Here is a 25,899-nt window from a genome sequence, read left to right as displayed (position 1 = left end):
CGGGATTGGACTTAATATCATGGTATGCAAACACAACTAGGACAATAGATTATCTTCATCTATGGTGGTGGAAAAATTAGTACTCTTGCACACTGATGGTGAAAGTATATAGTACAGACTTCTGAATGACAAGTTGATAATATATGTCAAAACTCCTTACAGTGTTTTTAACACAGAAATTCCAATTCTAAGAATTTTTCCTAAAAAAGTAATGAGACAATTGAATAGGAAGTATGTACATGACTATTCATAACAATATTATGTATAAAAGCAAAAGAAAACAATCTCTGGCTTTTAAGAGAAGATGGATAAGTAAATAAAATATAGCACACCTGCACCATAAAAGAAAAAACAATGCTAGAACTCTATATTCATTGTTACCAGATGACATTCAAAAAGCATTACTGTGAAAAAAGCATGTTATGTACAATAACATATGGAATAAGAAATCATTTAAGCAATCTACACAAATAAAATGTTAATATATTCATTATAGTCAAAATTATCATTGGTGGAAAAAAATGATACAAGACTATAGCATGAAACCATTAAAATAGTCTATGTATTAAGATCTGTTAGAATGCAGATGTTTTATATATATACGTGTATATATATATGTATGTATATATGTGTGTATATGTGTATGTATGTGTGTATTTATGTGTGTGTATGTATGTATTTATTTATTTATTTGTTTATATTCATGAAGTTCTTCTGATATGCTGACCTCTGAAATATTTTTAATTGTCTTCCCTTTCAAAGTGACAAATGTGGTTTTGCCAAAATGGTTTGAGTATCTCTGAGAGTAGACTACATCTTGTCCCCTCTTGGCCAGGATTCTTCATTCTGTTATACTGTGATAGCACCTAGCCTGATGTTCAGAGTGCACAGTGAAATGTTCTAGACTACAAATTAAGGCAGAAGTCCTGATGTACTTTTTCTTAAGAACTTAAAATAGAATGCAGATGTTTATAATAAGTTACCTCTACGTGACAGAGTTATAGCTCATTTTATCATCATTTTTCAATATTTATTTCCTATTTATTCAACAATTAATATGGGTTGTAGTTTTAAGTTAATAAATATTTATTAAGAAATACTGCCTTGATTTCTAATCTCAATCACAACAAACTGCTCAAGATGATGGACTACTGTGTCATCTAAATATGATATTTTTATTTTGAGAAAGAACAGAAATAACTCCCAAAGGTTGGAATTTCAGACACTAAGGAAGATCAAAGCAAAAAAAAGTCATCATGACCACAATTTTCCATCCTTTCAAATTCATTATTGGGAAATGAAGTTCTTCCCATTTATCCATGAGGAAACAGTACAGGACACTGGGAAGAGGGTCTAACTGATAAGGTGAAATAAAATGAGTACAATCCTGACTCAGCATTTGTACAGGCCCCAGACTTTTTTTTTTAATATTAATTTTTTATAGTTGTAGTTGGACACAATTTTATATATATATATATGTATGTATACGTATATACATATATACATATATATATATACATATATATATATACACACACACACACACACACACACACACACAAAGCAGGTATGCTATACTTTATTTACTTATTCATCTTCTCTTAAAACCCAGGGCCTTGCATGCGCAAGGAGTGTGCTCTACCGTTGAGCCATAACCCCAGCCCCCTTCTAGAATTTTACTAGTCCCTGGGGGCAAGGCACCATTGCTGCAAGTGTTTCTGGGACAAACTATGGACATAGGTGCAAATTATTTTAGAGAAGAGACAATTAGACCTGAGACAAGAAAAACATATTCAACTACCAGTATATAAAATCCCTATATAATATATTCATTATAGCAAAACAGTTATCATGACCACAATAAAGAGTTTCTCAATTCAAATTAGTCCTTTTTTTCTTTGATGAATTACTAAGCAAATGAAAAATACAAACCCCATAAAAAGAAGTCAGGTAAATTCACAGCTGATTAAAATAATACTCAAAAAAAATGAGACTATTTAATAAAAATAAAATCCAAAAGAGATCTTGAAAAACTGGAATAAAATAAAACTTAAAGATTTAAGTAAACCACTGTAATCTGAGACTTTAAATCAACTTTACAAGAACAAAGGAAGCTTTAACTTGTTAGTTGTGAACTGGAAGGGGAGGGGAGTGAACACCCTAGGCATTTTATTTGACCACTGTGGCTCCTGCCAACAGTTTAAAATAGCTACTAACAGGCTAGCAAAAAACTTTAGGCCTAAATGAAGGCACAGTATTCTTATCAAAAGATGTCTCTTCACTGTGCACAGAACCAGATCATAGATTTTAAATGGAAATGAATTTACTAAATAGATGAAAAGAAAAAGCTATGCACAACAGAGAATATTAAATAAAGGTAGATATTTAAAGGGGTATTGTAAGGGTCCGGCGAAGCGTCGGAGAAAGAGACCACCAAGTGACCACTCATGCAATTGGCAGAAGGGGATTTAATGATCTAGCATGCTAGGGCTCCGTGCCCACTCAAGAAGGGAGAACAGCCCAGAGCCCCGAGCAGGGGCTGAGCACTGCTTAAGTACACTTTTTTTGGGGAGGGCGGGGATTTTACATACATCACAGTCTCCTTTAACAAATCATTATACACCGCAGGAAAGTCAAACAACAATTCTTAGACTTGATTAGTACATACATTGGCGGGAACAGTTCGGGCAGGGGTGATAGGTCAGTTCTAAACAGGGTACACATTCAAACTGATTGGTCTAGACCCTGCAATGCCTACATGCGAGATCACACAGAGCCCTGAATTATTAAACAACCAAGCAATCAGGGGGAATATTTACTGGGCGGTTCCAAGCATTGTCTTAACAGCTACAGAAATTTCAGGTTTTGCAGGTAGCATAGAAACCTAACAATACCTAATCCTTTACATTTTAACTCAGACCTTGCAGCTTAGAAACTTTACAATACCCAGTCTTTTACCCTTTAACTTTTACGCTTAACTTCAATTTCTTTTACCCTTACAATATCATATGGCAATTAAAATAAAAATCTCTCTAGAGGACAAAATAAGAATAAATGTGTGAAATTATACAATATTGATAAGAAATTCCTAATAATAAGAACTGTTAAACAAAGGAACAAGTTGGCCCATAAACTAGGTAAGCTCACTACCACTGGAACTGTTTACAGAGAAGCTTACCAATTGTCAGGAATGTTGTAAAATCAATTCCTGCACTGGAAAAGAAATATATTAGATATGTCTAAGACCTTTCTCACCAAAAGTTTATGTGATTTTCTACCTCACCCCTCCCCATTAATGTAATTTATGATTACAAATTAAAATTTAACTTTATATCTTTTGAAGTAAAGCTATTTTATTTCTTATTCATTTATGAAAAACATCTCCAATTTTCAATTTCAATAATCCTACCTTTGCTAATATTTAGCAAATTTGTTTTAATTGTTCTTTTACATTCTGTCTTTAATAAAGGTGAGAATATTCAGAGCCTATCTACACAGTGACTTATTTTATTTTGCTAATGATTATCTCTCAATTATGTGAAAGTATGCAAGAAAAAAAGACTAGAAGTAAACAAGCAAAATTAATAAACAATGGTTATTTCTGTATGGTAGGCCTGAAGGTAAATGTTTTCTTCCTTGTACTTTTTTATATTTTCAATTTTTTAACAATGAACATTCATTCACCTGGTCATAGTTCCCAAGGAGAAAAGTGTTTTAAATTATTTCACTTATATTAATAGCTAAATACATCAAAGTTACAGAAATTAATGATCTGGTCATTGCAAACAGACAAATAAATACTGCTAAAGGAAAAATATCACAGTGAATAATCTTCTCTTGAAAAGTTCTTTACCTAGGGGCTGGGTATTTTTATAGCTCAGTGGTAGAGTACTTGCCTCGCATGCATGAGACCCTGGGTTCAATCCTCAGCACCACATATAAATATATAAATAAATAAAAATAAAGATATTGTGTCCATCTACAACTAAAAAAATATTTTTAAAAAAGTTCTTTACCTAAAAGATCCTATTTCTTCTAAGAAACTTTCTAATTAGACCCACTTATATATAAAATAATTTACTTTTGATTTGGATTATGGTTATAAATTAAAACAAATAAGGATATAAATTTAAATCTTAAAAATAATTCACATAGTTAAGATGTACTCTTAATATATTTTCTTTGTGGTTCCACACAACACAAACATTTTCTCCTCTTATTTCATATGAGCTACACAAAAAAAGAATAAGAAGTAATCGTATGAAGAATGTAATGTGTATAAATAGCACTGCTGAGTACATAATGTTCTTTTCCTCTAGGGACAGCAGAGACCAATAGCTGACACAACTTGTATAATAAAATTAAGTAGACTGTGATATATATACTCCTTCAAATAAAACTGCAAAATAAAAAGTTATTAATAGTTTCTAATCTTTCTTCATTTTAAAAATGAAGTATTGGGATTAGATTATATCTAGAGTATCTTCCAATTCGAAATTCCAACTTATTTTTTTTTCTTTCTTTTGTTTTTTGTTTGCTTTGCTTGGGGGGGAGGGTTGTTTTGTTGTTGTTGTTGTTGTTATTGTTTTGGTACTGGGGATGGAACCCAGAGCCTTACACACGCTGGACAAGTGATCTACTACTTAGCTACATTCCTAGGTCCTAAAACACTTTTTAATTATTACCTCTACATTTTTTTTAGCAATTAAGATGATGCTGTCCTCTTCTCATCCTATCTTCCTTTACTTATTAAATTACAAGTATATAAAAACACAAAAAGGGTTTGGTTCATAATCCCATGGGTCTTACACAGTAAAGGTGCAGAAATTCTAGTCTTTAAGTCATATCCAGTTTTTCATAAAATGTCAGGTAGAAATACTAACATGCCATTTGTGCCTACAAGTGTCCGAAAAGAAACAGAGAAAGAGAGAGAGGCAGGCAGGCAGGCTGACTTCAAAGCCTTAATGAAATTTTTAAATGACATAAAATAGTTTTATCTTTCTATCTACCTTATCCCTTCATCTTTTTTCTCCTTAATCTGTATACTCCATTCTTTATTGATGCTTACATATTTAATCATTTTACATATTTAAATATTAAAAATTACATATTTAATAATGTATTATTAAATATTTAATAATGGCTACATTATTATTTTTAAGTAATTTTTTCTTAAAATTTTTTTATATTTATTTTTTAGTTGTAGTTGGACACAACACCTTTATTTCACTTGTTTATTTTTTTATGTGGTGCTGAGGATCATTTTAAAGTAATACATGTGAAAAATACTTTGAAAAGAATAAAAGTACAATACAAATTTAAAATAATGTCATTAGTTTTTAATTGGCTAAGTGGCAAATTTTATGTTTCCCTCTACAGGAAATACTCAATTAACACACTTCTTGCATATGATACCTAACCCAAATAGAAATTTCTTTTCCATGTAGGCCAACAGTCCTAATAAAATAATATCTCTCATTAAGAAATAAGAAACAAATGCTGAGAGGAAACAGATGACCCCAACAATGACAAGCAGACAAATCACATAATGTTAGTTTCATTATTAAATTCAAAAGTATGTTTTACTCCTTTAGTTGCAATAAACAAAGCAAAATTTTATAATATTCCTTTCTTACTTTACAATGGTAAAAATAAACTACCTAAATATCTTTCAGTCTGAAATATGTTTTCATTGTCTCAATGTACAATAGCAGCCATTATTCTTTTCATTAAAATCCTTCAATAGTCATTATATGTCCATATTAATAGCTACATCATTATTTTTAAGTAATTAATTTTTTTTCTTAAATTTTTTTATGTTTATTTTTTAGTTGTAGTTGAACACAACACCTTTATTTCACTTGTTTATTTTTTTATGTGGTGCTGAGGATCGAACCCAGGGTCTCGCACATGCGAGGCAAGCGAAGCGCTCTACTGCTGAGCCACAACCCTAGCCCCAAGTAATTAATTTTTGTTGTTGTTATTGATGGACCTTTATTTTTATTTATTTATTTTTATGTGGTGCTGAGAATATAACCCAGTGCCTCACACATGCTAGGCAAGTGCTGTACCACTGAGCTACAACCCCATCCCGCTACATTATTATTTCATAATTAGGTACAGTTTTTCTCAGGAGAAAAATGCCACTGAAATAGAAAAATTGAAAATCAATCATTGGGATGTTACTTAGCTATAATCACTAGACACTACTAGATATCAAGAGAATCTGATGAAAAGAATAGCTAATGTCACAATGTGATTGTGGAAGTTATAAAACATGTTTACAAATTCTATGGCACTCCTCCCATCTACAAGTAGGATCTGTATATCCTCCCACTAAATCTGGGCTAATTGTAGTCACTTATAACTAATAGAATGCAGTGTAGTAACACAATGTAACTTCCAGGGCTAGTTCAGATATGGCTCTACAGGTTTTGTCTTGGGCTGATCTTTCTGGGAGAAGTCAGTCACTATGTAAAGACGTCTAATTTAAGACCACCATGCTGGAGAAGCTAGATGTAAACACTGATGAATAGTTACCTGAGCTCCCTCTGGACAGCCAGCACTGACTGTCAACTCTGAGAGTAAGTTATCTTAGACCTCCATCTGAGTTTGGCCTTGAAATAATCACAGATGCAGCCGACAACCAACTGCAATCACATAAGATATCCCAAGAGAGAACTATCCAGCTGCCTTGCCCAAATTCCCAAGTCATAAAATTATGAGCAAAATAAAATGATAATTTTAAGCCATAAAGTTTTCAAAAAATTTACTGCATACAATAGTCTAGTTATTGTAATAGTAACAAAAATGAACAGTGATTGACTCACTTTTCAGAAAGAACACTAGACCAGCAATTAGGAGATTTAGTGTCCAGTTTCAGTGCTACCACTCACTACATGAAATTCACTATGTGAGTGAATTGATTAATTCTAAAGAATTCAGCTTCCTCATCCATAAATAAGAAAATTAGACATGAAAAATTTCCAGGTCCCTTTTAGCTATAGCATTCATAATTTTTATAACATTTTAATTGCTCCTCCTAAATCTCATTTTTGCTCGTTACATCACATGATTGCCATAAAGCAAACATCTTAGTATATACATCAATAAAACATGAATATATATTTTATACAGAAAATTGTGATCACAATCTTTTTTTGGTGGGGGCAGGGGTGTTTACTGGGTATTGAACTCAGGGGCACTCAACCACTGAGCCACATCCCCAGCCCTTTTTTGTATTTTACTTAGAGACAGGATCTCACTGCGTTGCTTAGCACCTCACTGTTGCTAAAGCTGGCTTTGAACTCTCCATCCTTCTGCCTCAGCCTCCCAAGCCCCTGGGATTACAGGTATGTGCCACAGTGCCAAGCCACAATCTTAAGATAGAAATTTTCCTGACATTGTCACTAAAACATGACTGGTCTTTCACTTTTCATGTTAAATGCTTGTGTAACTTTTATAATCAGAAAAAGTATAACCTATTAAAATTTAAGATATGTTATATGCCATGACCTCACAATTTCACATTTTAGAGAACTATTTGTACATCTACACAAAAAGAAATTAAAGCATTATATTTTTTTGTAAAAATTGGAAATTAAGAAAATGGATAAGTTGTGGCTTATTCATATTTTAGAACGTTATTTGGCAAACAGAAAGAATAGTATACAAAGATGGATTTATATAACATAGTAAATAAAAGCAGGTCACAAAACAATATACTGTTTTACAGTATTACTTACACACATGCATGTACATACACACACACACACACACACACACACACACTATACATTTTTGTAAAAATAGTTATTTAACTACACAGAAATGGGCCTGTCAAAGACATTCAAACTATTAACTAACTGAGGGGCCTGTATTAGAAAGGGTGGAGAAAAAACTTTTATTTTAATTGTCCAGCAAAAACAACTACAATGTATTCACATTACATCAGTAATTTTAATCTATATTTGGAAGCAAACTTCATTGTTTTTAAACCATGCATTAGTAACTAGTTCCTAAAAATATCAGCAGAGCTTGGGTTGTGGCTCAGTGGTAGAGCACTTGCCTAGCATGGATGAGGCACTGGGTTTGTTTCCCAGCACCAATAAAAAAAAAAAACTAAACAAAATAAAGGTATTGTGTCCATCTACAACTAAAAATGTTTAAAAAAAAAAGAAAAAAGAAATATCAGCAGAAATTTCTATAGTGTGATCCATAATAACTCAAAAATTCAAATATCTGAATCCCTTATATACATAAGACAATAGGATAGAAAGCATACATAAAAATCCACATATATGCCTGGTCAATAACAGGGACCATTGCTAACATTAGAATTACCGTCTTTTAACAAAGAAATTAATGTTCAGAAGTTAAATGACTTTGCAAAAATCATAGGGACATTATGAGCAAAAATTCAAACTTAGTCTTGACTCTAAAGCTCAAGTTCTTTTCAGGGTATATATTGTAATGTCTTGAGGAATACATGAAGAACTAATTGCACACTAAAAGGAAACAAAATGATGATCCTAATGATGCTCTTAAAAAAATAAATAAATAAAGTACATGTCCCTTCAATCAACTTCCAGTTAAATATTGTACTTCAAATTCTTCTTCCTTTTTTTTTGGTAATGAAGATTGAACCCAGGGGCACTTTACCACTGAGCTACATCTGCAGCCATTTTCATTTTAAGACAGGGTTTCCAAGTTGCTTAGGACCCTACTAAATTGCTGAGGCTGGCCGCAAATTTTCAATCTTCCTGCTTCAGTCTCCTGAGTCACTGGGATTACAGTGATTCAAATTCTTACATTTTCAAATGTCTAAATGATTTCATTTTTATTCCATTGGAAAACGTGATAAATGTAAAAACTACAAAAAGCTGTGGTTACAGGTATGCCCTATCTTGCCCAGCTCTAAATGGTTAATGTATTAACCCATTCAACCCTCTTAATATTCCTATGAACTAAAAACTAGTATCTCCATTTTATAGATGAGAAAATCTAAGCATAGAGAGGTTAAGACACTCGCCCAAGGTCACAATACTAATTAGTACAGAAGCCAGAATTCAAACTCAGGCAGCCTAATTTCAAAGTCAAATTCCTAAGGGCATACTAACTGCATGTCCAATCTGATGAAAATTCTTCAAAATTGTCCAAACTGAAGCTTCAAATGTTGCATTTTGGGGAGGATTTTTTGAGAGAAAATATTCATATAAAATTTAAATCCTAGGCATTAAATTAATTACAAGATTCTATAACAGAAACTATCCTTCCAAAAGAAGCATTTGGTATACTTGTGTATGCTTAAATGTAATTTTTTTAATTTTTAGCCATTAAAAGTATTATTCCATAGAAATATATATAAACTTTATAATTTTTTAAGAATACAGATTATAAACAAAAGTAATAAAGCAATTTTTTCATGTACTTACAAAATGAGATGATAATAAAGGATTTATTAGAAATATTTACTAACCAACAATATAAAAACCAAAATTTCTAATTGACGATCTACTTCCAAATATAGCACTTTTTTTAAGTAATCGTTCATGTAAGGCATTACCTTTATTATAAGATTAGAAAAATGATTACAATTCATATTCTGTTTCTTAAACGTTTTTATTAGTGTATTATAGTTATTTGTAATAGTGGGGTTCATTTTGACATAATCATACATGCACAGAATCTAATTTGCTCCATTTCAGTCCCCAGTAGTTTCCTCTTTCCCCCTCTTCTTCCCTTCCCCTATTGACTATTCTACTGGTTTTGTGTTATTTTTTAACTGATGCTTTATAGACATCCATATAGATGGAATTCACTTGAGGTATATTCATATATGTACATAGCATAATTTTGTAAATTTCATTCCATAGTTCCTCCCTTTTCCCAAATTCATATTCTTTTAATAATTTATTCTAGACTTAAATTTTTTAAGACAATTTCATTGAACATACAAAATTCATTGTACACAGATATATTTGGGGATATTTTCTTAGGAGAAAGATCCATCTCCTACTTTTATTTACTTTTATTTATTTTAGGGTGGTTCTTTTTTTAATTGGTGCATTATAATTATACATATTAGTGGGATTCACTGTTACATATTCATACATGCACACAATATAACAATATAAATTTGGTCTGTTTCATTCCCCAGTACCTCCTTATTCCCTCCCTCCTCCTTCCCCTTATTCCCTTTCTCTACTCAACTGGTATTCCTTCTACTTTACATCTCCCACTTTTAAACTGTGAAAAGAGAAATGAATTAGAAACAAGAAATAAAACTCTACTTGTAGTCCTTGACCTATTACTAAGTAATTTTATGATCAGGCTTCCTAAAAAATCACTCTGCAGTTCCATGTTCTAGTCTAACCGAATGAGGAATTTAAATCAAATAATATACACAAATCTTTATACTTCTATAACTTTTTAAATTTTATTTTTTAAATTTTTAAACTTTAAGTCTCACCTCATCTGAAGAATCTACTTGTCCCAATGTTCCTGTTGCACCTGCAAAACCTTTAGAAGGGAGGAAAAAAAAGTTGCCCTTCATAGTTGTTATATATTGATTTACTTTAAAATTATTTTGAGACATATAAATATCAAAAAGCTAAGTTTTGTTGTATTAAGACACCTCGTTTTAACAGTTATCTTGGCAAAGGTCAACATTTATCTTAGATAAATTTGGGCCTAATAGGTTTAATACTTCAATGGAAAAATCTCAAGATTTAATAATTACAAATGGTGTTTGGTTTTTTTTTTTTAGTTTTAAACCATGATTTATTAAAATACTAAGCCAATAAAGTTTTGGGACACTCTTAAATACCAAGTGGTACATTTCTCATGAGTTAGAACCAGAACCTTATAAAAGTAACCAAATTCCATTCGAGAAAAATATATTTTTTCTTTAGCCAATTTATTCTTTCTTGCTTCTAAATTTATAATAGTTTTCTTGTAAAAAAAAAAATGACACTGTTTTAGCTCAAAATAAATTTGTTCAATAATGAACATTTCAGGGGTTTTATTGTTGTTATTTTTGTTTTAATACAGAAAAGTCACTACTGCTCAAACTAAATACTTATACAAACCTTGAACTGCCAGAGTGCTAGTACCAGCAGATGGCTCCTGAATACCATATACAAGCTTATCCTCAGGATATGTGAGTCCAGAGCTCTTCAAAGCTATAAGGTACTTTTCATGACTTTTCTTTGCACAAGCATTTTCTCCAGGTCCTAATATTTAAAACAAATTTAAAATTAAAAAATATATATATATTCCATTTAAAATCTAAATACAGTCATCTCATTAATTAATATACACATGATAAAATAGGTGAATATTCTACTGGAAGTGGAACAACATAAAATAGCTTCAGATAATATTTTTGTGCTTGTGTTTGTTATTAATAATTCCAAAAGGCACAGGATACTTGTAACAAATAGGAAAATAGCAGCTGGTGTCAAAATAAATGAGAGAATATACTTTGTATACAACCAGAGATATGAAAAATTGTGCTCTACATTGTAATACAAATTGTAATGCATTCTGTCATATATAGCAAAATAAAAAATTTTTAAAAAACAAATTAGAATATAAAAATAAAAAAAATAATAATGAAGCATGATTCTAACCTTCAAGAACTTTAAAATCAGTGGTAAAGAAAAATAAACAGCCAGGCACATGCCTCTAATCCCAGCCACTCAGGAGGCTGATAGGAGAATTCCCAATTTCAAGGCCAACACTGCAAACTTGGTGAGACCCAGTCTCAAAAATGAAACATAAAAAGTGCTGGGGATGTAGTTCAATGGTAAAGCACCCCTGGGTTCTATCCCCAGTACCAATATTTAGAGAGAGTGTGAAAGAGAGAAGAGAAGAGAAGAGAAGAGAAGAGAAGAGAAGAGAAGAGTCGAGGAGAGAAGCGAAGCAGATAATACAACAGATGAAAATTATGTGGCAGACTTCACCACATGGTCTGTCAATCTGTGATCTTGTAATTCCAAGCATTCAAACTTATTCAAAGCACAATACCTAGAAAAAGCTTTTTTTTGAAGAGATAACACCTGAATGGAATTTTCAAATACTACAAATTAAATTATTTTAATTCCTGTGTCAATCACATTTAAGGAATTAGAAGTATAGTTTTGTTTTTGCTTTTTAATGTATTATGGAGGGTGGAATAATAGTAAAAGAAAAACAGATTGATAATTAAGAGTTTTTTAAGTGAAACAATTATTTTCTACATCAAGGCAAATTTCCTTGGCATTCACCTCTTCATAGTAGATTATGCATCTTAAACTGTGAATCTCTCTGATTATATAAATTAGTTTAATATTTGCTGAGCTTTTCTCTTTTATTTGGTTTCCTTATTCTTGTTTTGTTTTATAATTTTCAATCTCTATCTGCCCTTGATTAAAAAATAAAAATTTTTTTAAAACTCCAACACAGACTAAACAAATGGGAATTTCCTTCTTCAATTCCAGTTTATGAAGAATAAAGAATTAGTTTATGAAAAACAAAGACTTGGGCTGGGGTTGTGGCTCAGTGGCAGACTGCCTGCCTTGCACATGTGAGGCACTGGGTTCGATCCTCAGCACCACATAAAAATAAATAAAACTATATATACATCTATAACTAAAAAATAAATTTAAAAAAAAAGAACAAAGAACTTTCAGAGTTCTGTATAAGAAATGATTCAGGCCTGGAGGGTATAGCTCAGTCAGAGGTAGAGCACTTGCCTAGTATGTGTGAGGCCTTGGGTTTGATCCCCAGCTTCATGGGAAAAAAAGAAAAAGAAATTACTAAATATCTGCTGAATAATACAAGCCACATATTGACTTCAATAATGCTAAATGTTCATCTAAGTCAACCCCTCACAATAACCCTGAGAAAAATAAATATATAACCACCATTTTTTTTAAGTAAGAAACTTGAGGCTTAAAAAGACAATATAGTGGGGCTGGGGTTGTGGCTCAGTGGTAGAGCACTCGCCTCGCATGTGTGACAGACCCTGGGTTCGATCCTTAGCACCACATAAAAATAAATAAACAAAATAAAGATATTGTACCCTTGTATAACAAAAAATATTTTTTAAAGAAAAGATAATATAGCTAGCCAGTTTCACATAGAAGGGAATCTAGACTGCAAATTCAAAGCTTTTGAATTAAAATCTAATTTGATTTCCATCATTAAAAGTTAAGAATTGTTGCTATTAACTTCAGGAAATAAGATTTTTTTTATATTTTATTTTTTAGTTTTAGGTGGACACAATATCTTTATTTTTATGTGGTGCTGAGAATCGAACCCAGTGCCTCTCGCATGCCAGGCCAGTGCCCTACCACTTGAGCCACATCCCCAGCCCCTGGGAAATAAGAATTTTTAAAAATTGTTTAGGACTGGGGTTGTGGCTCAGTGATAGAACACTTGCCTAGAATGTGCAAGGCACTGGGTTCGATTCTCAGTACAACATATAAATAAATGAATACTTTTTTCCATCAATATCTAAAACAATATTTTTAAAAATTGTTTAAACAAAAGGGGAAAACTATCACAAAATATTCCTAAAATATACATTCCTCCAATGATTAAGAACAACCTGTTTGTTCTCTTTCTCAATAGTTGATAATTTCTGAATAACAAACCATTTTCTAGGATAAGAAATAACAGATGTCCAGATATGAACTTCACCTCTCTCCAGTTTCATCACCAAAACTCAAGCACAAGCCACCATCGTCTTTACCCTAGACTTCTGCCCCTTGAGCTGCTTTTCTTGTACCTTCCAATTAACTGCTGGCAAAACAAGTCACCTTTTTAAAATACATATCTGATCATCTCACTCTTAAGGTTAAAATATTTCCATGACGTCCCACCACATTCAGAACAAAATAGAAAATTTTACATGGACCATGAGAACCTGTCTGATCTGGATCTAATCTAATGTAGGAGTCTTATTTGCGACACAATCCCCCCTATTCATTTCACATCAACCACCTTGGCCTTTATAGTCCCTTAAAAATAGGCTCATTTCCATCCATAGATATTTCCAGACACTCGTCCTTTTGCCTGGAATCTAGGAAAGATCTATGTGTGATTTTCTTTCTATTTGTATATTTTCTTTAATCATTTTTCTTTCTGTCTAGTCTATTGATTCACCTTGAAATTCACTGACTTCTCTACCCTATCAAAGCTGCTACTAAGCCAATGAAGTGAATTTTTTAATTCAGTTATTGAATTTAACAAACCTTTGTTCTAGAATTTCACTTTGGTTCTTTTTGTTTACATTCTGTGCTAAGATTCCTATCACTTCACTCATTAATTTACACATTTCCTAATTCTTTGAACATATTTTCCTTAAATATCTTGAACATATTTAAAATAGGTAAATATATTTGTAATAATTGCTCTCGTATCTTTATGAGTTAAACCCAATATCTGGGCCACCTTAAGATCAATTTCTGGTGGCTATTTTTTTTTTCTTGCCTATAGCACAGTTTGTTTTCCTATATTTTCATCAGTTTTTATTATATTCTGGATATTCTCATGACACATTATAGAACATTTTGGATTCTATTTCCTTCCTCTAAAGAATATTAAATTTTGTTCTAGAAGACAATTCAATCACAGATTGAATACCAAACTGAAACTCCAATGTCCCCCAACATTGCATGACCTCTATTATTTCTTTTCTGCTTTTAATCCCATAGTAATCAATGTAGTAAGGTTTAAGTAGTCTCATCCTGTAAATATGCAATCCAGTCTTTAGCTAAGCACTTCCAGGACTCCCTCACAAGTCTGCCCCCACTATATCTCAGCATTCTACCCCAAGACTCCATAATTTCCAATGACATCAGCTGTCCTACACCTTAATCTCTGCATTCTTAACAAGACCACAATGCTCTGCTTCAATACCAGTGTTTCTCTATAATCAGGAAGTTGTTCCCAGAGCTGTCATGAGGCTCATCTCATTTTTTTCCCTTCTGAGTTCACAGTCATGGGCTACCTGATATCCAGAGCCTGAAAACAGCTGCCTCATCATTTGTCCAGTTTTATGTTGTTATGACATAAGAGCCATTCCAGTAGCCAAAAGCAGATGTCATCTACCTGGACTCCAACTCCATGGCTTTATACTCAACTCCCCTCATCCTTTAGTTAAATGACTCCCTCTAAACCATTGGGTTTTAGTTTAAATACTGCTTCCGCAGTGATGCTTCATGCCTCTACCACCAGTGAAACTGGATCTTTCTTTCACAATCACTTGCCCAACACTTTCACAGCACTTATTATAGTTTATAATTACACAATTGAGAGAGGGGGTTAGTTTGATTAATGAAACCTAACTCATTAGACCACAGTTTTATAAGAGCAAGGATAGAATAATAAAAGTTTACTATTACCTTCCCTACCCCACACTCCAGTGCCTGGTCCAGAGTCAAGCACCTTGTGGGTGCCTAATAAGAACTTTGGACTTAGCCAGGCATAGTGATGCCACCCCACCTATAATCCCAGTTTCTGGGAGGATGAGGAAAGAGGATTGCAATTTTGAAGCCTATCTGTACAACTTAGCAAGGTCCTATCTCAAATTACAAAAAAAAAAAAAAAAAATTTAAAGGGTTGAGGGAGTAGCTCACTGGTGGAGGGCTTGCCTCATGAGTACAAGGTCCAGTATTCAATCCCCAGTACTAGCAGTCAAAAGAAAGTATTGAAGAAATAAGTGTATCAGATAAGCATCTAATATGGTAAACAATACACATGAAAATTTTACCACTCAAAAAAACATGATGAACTTTAATTTTCAAATTATGTTGTTCACAAACAGTAAGAAAAAGCACTGTTTAAAATATTTATAACAAGATTTTGAAATAATTGATGCATTTATTGTACAATAATTGGGGCAAACTAAAGGTGTTTAAACTATTTTTATTACAGTATACCAGATACATAAAACATTCAGTAATCCCAAGTTTTATAATTTAAACTCCTTATTATAATAAAATCCTAGTCCATATAATCCAGAAATTTAAAATACCAAAACTATAAACATAAAAGTGGTTGTTACTATTGGAAAACAGAGCAGTAAAGCATAATTATAAATATGTTACATCAAGGGGCTCAGTGGCAGAGCGCTTGCCTTGCACATGTGAGGCACTGGTTTCAATTCTCAGCAACACACACACACACACACACACAAAATGAATAAATAAAATAAAGGGGTTTTTTAAAATATGTTACATCAAATGTTGAAAGACTTGGGCTTCTCAAAATAAATTAGTTGTGAGATCTTTAATAGATCATTTAATTTTTCTGGAGCTCAACTTCCTCATCTATGAATTCTCTTAACTTCAAGTTTTCTATGAAAAATCCACATTTTGCTTTTAAGTTATAAAATGTATATTTATAGTAACATAATTATAAATTTCTCATCTAACATTTTACTCACCAGAAGTTAGATCTTTGTAGTTTTGTTGGTTTGTCAAAACCTGCGTAAGAACAGACCTCATTGCTCCTCCCATTTTAGTTAGGTCTTCTAAAAAGGAAATTTGAGGTTCCAAAAGCTGAAGGACTTTGTTAAGGTCTTTTTCTGATGATACATCAGCTGCTAAAAGGAAAAAAAAAAAATGTATATATGTGTATGTGTGTGTATATACATATATACACACAGATATAAGTATACATATAAAATTTGTATGTGTATATGTACAATCAATGATAACTAAAGGAAGAACATGGTGGTACATACCTATAATCCCAGAGACTCAGGAGGCTAAGGCAGAAGGATCACAAGTTCAAGGCCAGCCTCAGCAACTACAAAAGGCTGGGGATATTGTTTAGTGAAAGCAACCCTGTGTTTAATACCCAGTACCACACACTAAAAAAGTACATATATGTGTATGTGTGTAAAAATATCATATATATATATAAAAACACAGCAGGCAAAATGCCTAGTATAGCTGAAGGGAGAGATAAAAATCTTAGACAGTAATGACACAGAATATTAAATATAAAAAGAAAAAGATGTTTTAGAGAAGTTAATATCTAAAAGGAAGAAATAAATAGAAATCTTTAGCGTTGAGTCATAATTGATTAAAAGAAGAACACATATAAGAAAGCTAAGGGAGCACCTGTATGTCCAGGAAAGGTGACATTAATTTCATTCTTTATTCAGCATCTAAAACCTTACTTTCTCAATGGAAAGCTAATATTGTATACTATTTATTTGTATACTCTTCCCAGTGATCTTTTTTTTGGGAGATGGGGGGAAACAGAGATCGAACTCAGGAGCTCTCAACCACTGAGCCACATCCCCCAGTCCTATTTTGTATTTTATTTATAGACAGGGTCTCACTGAGTTGCTTAGCACCTCACCCATTGCTGAGGCTGACTTTGAACTCTAGATCCTCCTGTCTCAGCCTCCTGAGCTGCTAGGATTATCAGCATGCACCACCATACTCAGCCCCAGTGATTTATATATATTAACAGATATTTAATTAATATTTGCTCTTGGTTTCTAAAGTCTCTGACACAAGCTCTAACAATGGTCAAAGGATTATGGTGTGAAAAGAGAAAAAGAACTCAAAGCAACTGTAAAACCACAAGATCCTTTAACTTCCATTACCTTCTATTAATTTATAGTGATCTCTATACAAAATAATGGAGTTGTTTTGCTTTTTCTGTTTTTTTTTTGGTTTTGTTTTTTTTTGTTTGTTTGTTTGTTATACAGAAATTGATGCTGAGTACAAAGAGGAAATAGAGGAAAATTTCACGAACCCATATTTATGAAACTCATCTTTATACAAAAAGTGTTCCTACTCATTCATGTTTTCAAATAATGGTAACAGATGATTATCACAGCTATATACTTATGTCATCTACCTTTTTAACTGCTAAATATCACCAATAGTACACTTTTATGTGAAGTAGTCATTGACTAAACTAAATTTTAAGGTTCTCATAATTACTTAAACCTATTACATTTCCGAAATAGAACACCGGTAATATAAAAGGTAAATTCCAAAAAAATCTGTTAACTAGTTTATGAGAAATATGCAAGCAACTTACTGATAACCCGTCTCAAATTTTAAAAAGCTGGGAATGTAATTCAGTGGTAGCACACCCCTGGGTTCAATTCCCAGTATCAAAAAAATTAAAAATAAAGGAAATCTCAATAACCCAGCTGGTAGCTGGTATCTGGTTCTGTTACCTCAAAGAAACAGTAGTCTGGGACTAAATCAAAATAATATTTTTCTGTATTATAAGATATATATTCTGAGAGAAGCAGAAGTACTTAACAAAAGATTGTATACAAACTCCTGGTTCAATCCCCAGCACCAATAAAAAAATATTTTTTTCATTAAAAAATACATGTTTTTTAATGAAAAACAAGCCAGGCATGGTGGCACATGCCTATAATCCCAGAGACTCAACAGGCTGAGGCAGGATAATAAGTTCAAGGCCAGCCTGGCCAATTTACTAACCTTGCCTCAAAATAAAATTAAAAGGGTTGGATATGGCTCAGTCCTGGGTCCAATCCCCAGCACAGCAAATAAAATAAACAAAAAAGTTAAAGTTAATTTTAAAAAATGTATATAAAAGACATTAAAAGTTAATAAATTCATTTTACACCACTGATAATCTCTAATTCACATCAGACTAAGAACTTTAATAGATAACAAAATCTAAATATTTAACTAAAATGTATTAATCAAGATTGTAGCGGGCTGGGGTTGTAGCTCAGTAGTAGAGCTCTTACCTATCATGTGTTAGGCACTGGGTTAAATTCTCAGCTTCACATATAAATGCATAAAATAAAGGTCCATTGACACCCAAAAAAATATTTTTAAAAAGAGCCAGGTATGATGGCGCACACTTGCAATCCCAGTGGCTCAGGAGACTGATACAGGAGGATAAAGAGTTCAAAGCCAGCCTCAGCAAAAGTGAGTGCCAAACAACTCAGTGAGACCCTGTCTCTAAATAAAATACAAAATAGGGTTGGGATGTGGCTCAGTGGTTGAGTGCCTCTGAGTTCAATTCCCAGCACCCAAAAAATCTTTAATGAGTACCCATAATTTGAATGTTTCTTTTCTCTTTTTAATACTAACATGATACACATACCCACACATTTTACCAGTAATATGGAAATGAGCAATGTGACCCTATTATAAATTATTATATAAACTATATGAAGAGGAATAAAAATTACAATATATAGACTTCTACCAGAAAGAAAAAAAAATACAATGCTTTTATCATCTAAAAATATAAATTAAATTCAAACATTTCCAGGGCATCTTAATTCTGCTCTATCCTAATATGATTACAAATAAAGTGAATTTAACCCCATAAAATGGACTACTTCTTCATTTGCAAAAGGTCAAATAAGTTTCATCAAAAACATTTTGACACCAAACCATGACTACTACAAGGTATCTATAGTAATATCATTTATTCTAGTGTTTTTATTCAGTCTCTGTATTTAGTCATCTCTTTTAAAATGGTAAACAAAAACAATAATGTCTAAAAAAATTCACCACATTATTCATGTAAAACTTTGTGAACTAGGAACTTATAAAGAGTACTAGCAAGGAATAGTTTGAAACATACCTGGTTCATTATAGCCGTCTCTTAAGTACTGAATAAGACAAAAAATAAATCTTGGAAGAACATATTCAGACATCATCAATAAGTCTTTGGGAACACAGGGAATATTTGAACTTGATTTAATCTGATGCCTTTTGCAAAACCTGTAATGAAAAAAAAAAAGAAAAAAATTAACAGTGATATCCAACTGGTCAACAATATATTACTTCCATTCCCAATATTCATAAACAAAATACTGGCCAATAAAGTCAATACGGTCCTTCTTCATGATTTTTAAGGCACCAAGTTAAAAGAATAAGTTGATCCCTTTTCTTTTTGCAGTGCTAAGGATCAAACCCACAGCCTCATGCATGCTAGGCAAGCACTCTACAACTGAGCCTCACCACTGTTCCCAAAAGAATATAGTTCTAATTGGCCTTTAAAAAAAAAAAAAAATGGCACTCAGGGATATTTTTCCTAAGACAAGACCATACTAGTTAAGTTCCAATTAGAATTCAAAAACAAAATCTCATCACAGAATTTATATTTTGAATTGCAATTTATTACTTTCAAGTACTGTTGCTTCTTTCCTTTATAACCTATAAAAATTCAATGATCATTCCAAAGAATTTACATTTTCAATTCATATATCAATTACTTCTAACTTACTGTATTAATGAATAGATAAAAAATAAACACATATATTTATATCTTTTAAGTTAAGACAGACGTTTAACTGTATGCCTTGTGACTTTAACACACCTCTCTAACCACTGGATAGATCTTCCAAACAAAAACTAAACAAAGAAACCACAGAACTCAATAATACAATCAATAATTTAGACTTAAAGGATATATACAGAATATCTCTCTTTTTTTTAATATTTATTTTTTAGTTTTCGGCGGACACAACATCTTTGTTTGTATGTGGTGAAGAGGATCGAACCCAGGCCGCACGCATGCCAGGCAAGCGCGCTACCGCTTGAGCCACATCCCCAGCCCCCAGAATATCTCATTCATCAACAAGCAAATATACTTTTTTCTCAGCAACACATGGATCCTTCTATAAAATAGGCCACGTGTTATGCCACAAACCAAGTCTTAGCCAATACAAATATAAAGAATAGAAATACTACCCTGCATTCTATCAGACCATAATGAAATTAAACTAGAACTCAATGATAAAATAAAAAATAGAAGCTACTCAAATACCTGAAGACTAAACAATAACTATTGAATGAAGCATGGATATCAGAAGACATCAGGGAGGAGATAAAAAAAATTCTTAGAGGTAAATGAGAACTCTAATACAACATATCAAAATCTCTGGGACACTATGAAGACTGTGTTAAGAGGAAAGTTCATTGCACTGAGCTCATTCATTAAAAGAATAAAAAAATCTACAAATAAATGACCTGACATTACATCTCAAAGCCCTAGAAAAAGAAGAATAATCAACACCAAAAGTAGAAGACAGGAATAATTAAAATCAGGGCTTCAATTAATGAAATTGAAACAGTTCAAAAAACTGACAAAACAAAAAGCTGGTACTTTTAAAAAATAAATAAAATTTATAAACCTTTAGCCACCCTAACAAAAAGGAAAGAGAAAACTCCAATTACTAAAATTTGTGATAAAAAGGAAATATCATGACAGACACTGTTGAAATACAGAAGATAAAATCAGAAACTATTTTGAAACTTTATACTCCAGTAAAATAGAAAATCCTGAAGACACTGACAAATTTCTAGAGGCATATGATCTGCTCAAACTCAATCAGGAGGACATACACAATTTAAACAGATCAATTTCAAGCAACGGAATAGAAGACCCCATCAAAAGCCTACCAATCAAGAAAAGCCCAGGACCAGATGGATTCTCAGCCAAGTTCTACAATATCTGCAAAGAGGAATTAATACCAATACTCTTCTAGATATTCCATAAAATAGAAAAGGACAGAAACCTATCAAACTCATTCCAAGAGGTTAAACCCTGATTCTAAAACCAGGCAAAGACACATCAAAGAAAGAAAACTTCAGATGGATATCACTGATGAACACAGACACAAAATTCTCAATAAACTTCTGGCAAATCACATAAAAAAATATTAAAAAGATAGTACACCACAATCAAGTAGGATTCACCCCAGGGATACAAGGTTGGTTCAACATATGGAAATCAATTCATCACACCAAAAGACTTAAAGACAAGAATCATAGGTTATCTCAATAGATGCTGAGAAAGCACTTGACAAAATACAGCTCCTGTTCATGTTCAAAACACTAGAAAAACTAGGGATAGGAGGAACATAACTCAACATTGTAAAAGCTATCTATGCTAAGCCCAAGGCCAACATCAATCTGAATGGAGAAAAATTGAAAACATTCCCTCTAAAATCTAGAACAACACAGGGATATTCTCTTTCACCACTTCTATTCCATATAGTCCTTAAAACTCTAGCTAGAGCAATCAGGTGAAAAAAAATAAAGGAATACACATAGGAAAAGAAGAACTATCACTATTTGCTGATAACATGATTCTATATTTATTTTTTTTAATTTTTTGAGAGAGAGAATTTTTTAATATTTATTTTTTAGTTTCAGTGGACACAACATCTTTATTTTATTTGTATGTGGTGCTGAGGATCAAACCCAGTGCCCCGCACATGCCAGGCAATTGCGCTATCGCTTGAGCCACATCCCCAGCCCCGATTCTATATTTAGAAAATCCAAAAAAGTCCATCAGAAAACTTCTAGAAGTTGGGCTGGGGATGTGGCTCAAGCGGTAGCGTGCTCGCCTGGCATGCGTGCGGCCCGGGTTCAATCCTCAGCACCACATACAAAACAAAGATGTTGTATCCGCCGATAACTAAAAAATAAAAAAAAAAAAAACTTCTAGAAGTAATAAATGAATTCAGCAAAGCAGCAGTATATAAAATCAATATCCATAAATCAAATGCATTTCTATACATAAGCGATGAATACAATGCAAGAAAAATTAGGAAAACCACCCCATTCACAATGGCCTAAAAAAATAAAATACTTGAGAATCAATCTAACAAAAGAGGTAAAAGACAATGAAAATTACAGAACACTAAAGAAAGAAATCAAAGAAAACCTCAGAAGATGGAAAGATCTCTCATGCTCTGGGATAGAAAGAATTAATATAGTCAAAATGGCCATACTACCAAAACTGTTATATAGATTTAATGCAATCATGAAATTCTTTTAGAAAAATAAGAGATCCAGAATAGCCAAGGCAGTCATTAGCAGGAATAGTAAAGCAGGAGGCATCATAATACCAGACCTTAAGTTACAATACAGAGCAACAGTAACAAAAATGTCAAGGTATTGGCACCAAAATAGACATGTAGACCAATGGTACAGAATAGAAGACATGGATACAAACCCACATAAATACAGTTATCTCCTACTAGACAAAGGCACCAAAAACATATAGTGGAAAACAGCCTATTCAACAAATGGTGCTGAGAAAACCAAAAATCCATATGCAGCAGAATGAAATTGAACCTCTATCTCTCACCCTGCACAAAAATCAACTTAAAATGGGTCAAAGACTTAGACACTAGAACATAGACCCTGCAACTAATAGAAAAAAGAGTATGCCCAAATCTTCATTATATAGTAATAAGACTCCTAAAGTGCAAAAAGTAAAATCAAGAATCAATAAATGAGATGGATGCAAACAAAAAGCTTCTTCTCAGCAAAGGAAACAATAACATGATGAGAGAGCCTATAGAATGGGAAAAAATCTTTACTGTACACACCTCAGGCAGAGCACTAATCTCCAGGATATATAAAGAACTCAAAAAACTTAAAAACATGGGCTGGAATTGTGGCTCAGAGGTAGAGCGCTCGCTAGCAGGTATGACGCCCTGGGTTCAATCCTCAGCACCACATAAATAAATAAATTAATTAAAGGTATTGTGTCCAACTACAACTAAAAAATAAACATGGCAGAAAAAAAAAAAAAAAAACAATCAATAAACAGGCCAGGAGCTGAACAGACACTTTATAGAAGAAGAAATACAATTGACCAAAAAACATATGAAAAAATGTTCATCATCTCTAGTAATTACTGAAATGCAAATCAAAACTAAAATTTCATTTCTCTCCAGTCAGAATGGCAATTGAATACAAGCAATAATAAGTGTGGGTGAGGATGTGGAAGAAAAGGTGTACTTATACATTGTCGATGGGACTACAAATTGGAGCAACCACTCTGGAAAACAATATCGAGATTTCTCAGAAAACCGGGAAGGGATCCATCATTTGACCCAGCTATCCCACTCCTCAGTTTATACCCAAAGGACTTAAAATCAGCATACTACAGTGACGCAGCCACATCAATATTTATAGCAGCTTTATTCACAATAGCTAAACTATGGAAACAACCTAGATGCCCTTCAATGGATGAATGGATAAAGAAAATATACACAATAGAATATTACTCAGCCTTAAAGAAGAATGAAATTATGGCATTTGCAGGTAAATGGATGGAACTAGAGACTATCATGCTAAGTGAAATAAATTAATCCCAACAAACCAAAAGCTGAATGTTTTCTCTGAGAAGTGATCCATATTGGGGCGAAGGGATAGGGAATAATGAAGGAATTTTGATTTGTGTACAGGAGAGCGAGGGGAGGGGTGGGTTTGTGGGGATGGGAAGGATGATAGAATGAGACAGACATTATTTTCCTATATACACCTATGATTACAATAACGGAGTGACTCTGAACCATGTACAGCCAATTAAATGGGAAGCTGTGCTCCATTTGTGTACTATATGTCAAAATGCATTCTACTGTAAAATAAATAAATAAATAAAACTTTTTAAACTATATGCCTTCCTTCTATACCTGTTCATACTCATTTTAAAGTACAACTAGTACACTTGAGCAAAAATGATGTAAACTATTCTATAATGACAATCCAAATAATTACAAATCCATTACTTTGTTAACATACACAAAATTACCACATTAAATATGTAAAATGCCTAGAAATACACTTAATAAGAAGTGTACACAAAGTATCTTAGCTAAAAATCAATGAAGATTTGAATAGAGAAAAATTACACTCCTACATAGAAAAACTGATTTTATTTTGGTTTGGTTTGTTTTTTTTTTCTTACAACAATATAATTTGGCCAACACCATTCCCCTGTTTTTCTCCTTTCCCTTCCCTCCTCCCTCCCCCAGACCCTTTTATCTACTCTGCTGATCTCCTTTCCATTTTCAAAGACTACCCTACACCTGAAAAACTGATTGTATTTTAAAAAGAGAAAAAAAGGCAGTTCCTCAAACATAATGCCATTAGATTTAAATTAATCATATGCTAATTCTAAAGTTAAAAAGCAAATGTGTCAAAAATAATAGCAACACTGGGAAAATGATTAATAATAATAAATTTTTTTATATTTTTTAAATTGTAGATTAACACAATACCTTTATTTATGTATTTTTATGTGTTGCTGAGGATCAAACCCAGTGCCTCACATGTGCTAGGCAAGCACTCTACCACTGAGCCACAACTCCAGCCCAATGATAATGAATTTGACCTTAAAACACAGTACAAAACTATTTTAATTAAAACTTCCTGGTAATTTAATAACATAGCATATAGACCACAATGGAGCCCTAAATATGTAAATTTGTAAATTTAACATATGCATCTCAATTCAATATGGTAAGTATAAGATTTTAATAAATTGCTTAAGGAAAAATTCACTTTTAAACACAGGAAGTAAATCTGATTACTATGTTATACCATATACAAAATATATTTCAAATACATTAAAAATCAAATGTGGGCAGTGGAGGTGTGACTTAGTGGTAAAGTGCTTGCCTAGCATGTTCAAGGCTCTGGTTCATTCCCCAGCACCCCAACCCCCACTCACACAAAAATCAAATGTAAAGAAAGGAATCTGGAAGAAAATTAACTATTCTCCTACATTACCTCAGAGAAAGCATATCTAAGTAAGACTTGAAACTAAAGCTATAAAAGAACAAAAATTGTCTATATAAATCAAAAGCTTCTATGTAACAATAAGAAACAGGAAAAAATACTTATCTAAAACAGACAAAAGATTATTATTTATGATACAAACCTCTCAAAAATTAATAGGAGGGCTGGGGATATAGTCCAATTGGCAGAGTTCTTGCCTCATATGCACAAGGCCCTGGGTTCAATCCCCAGCACCACACACACACAAACACACACACACAAAAATAAAATGAACACAAAAGCAATTCAGTAGAAAAAAAAATCACACAATGACATGAACAATTCATAAAATAAATTCTGA

General features: G+C 32.6%; 1 protein-coding gene across 9 annotated transcripts in view; it reads right to left on the bottom strand.

Annotated features, from left to right (window-relative positions):
* The window catches only part of Ubr3 (ubiquitin protein ligase E3 component n-recognin 3), a 226,280-nt gene that overhangs the window by 170,474 nt on the left and 29,907 nt on the right, over positions 1–25,899 (bottom strand). For 6 of the 9 annotated variants that reach the window (XR_007350982.1, XM_048812453.1, XM_015479298.2 and 3 more), the window contains exons 2-5: positions 19,597–19,736; positions 16,436–16,594; positions 11,091–11,234; positions 10,472–10,521 (exon numbers count right to left, since the gene is read on the bottom strand). Coding sequence is in view for 8 of the 9 variants with exons in the window: in XM_048812453.1 (XP_048668410.1) it covers positions 10,472–10,521; positions 11,091–11,234; positions 16,436–16,594; positions 19,597–19,736 (493 nt within the window). In the remaining variant the exon portion in view is untranslated. Of the gene's footprint in view, positions 1–10,471; positions 10,522–11,090; positions 11,235–16,435; positions 16,595–19,596; positions 19,737–25,899 lie in introns of those variants that run through there. The other 3 variants (XM_015479299.2, XM_015479304.2, XM_048812452.1) reach the window with 2 other exon arrangements.

Source organism: Marmota marmota, unplaced genomic scaffold (assembly GCF_001458135.2).
Source record: "Marmota marmota marmota unplaced genomic scaffold, marMar, whole genome shotgun sequence".
NCBI lineage: Eukaryota > Metazoa > Chordata > Mammalia > Rodentia > Sciuridae > Marmota > Marmota marmota.
This window is presented reverse-complemented; position numbering and strand designations above follow the sequence as displayed.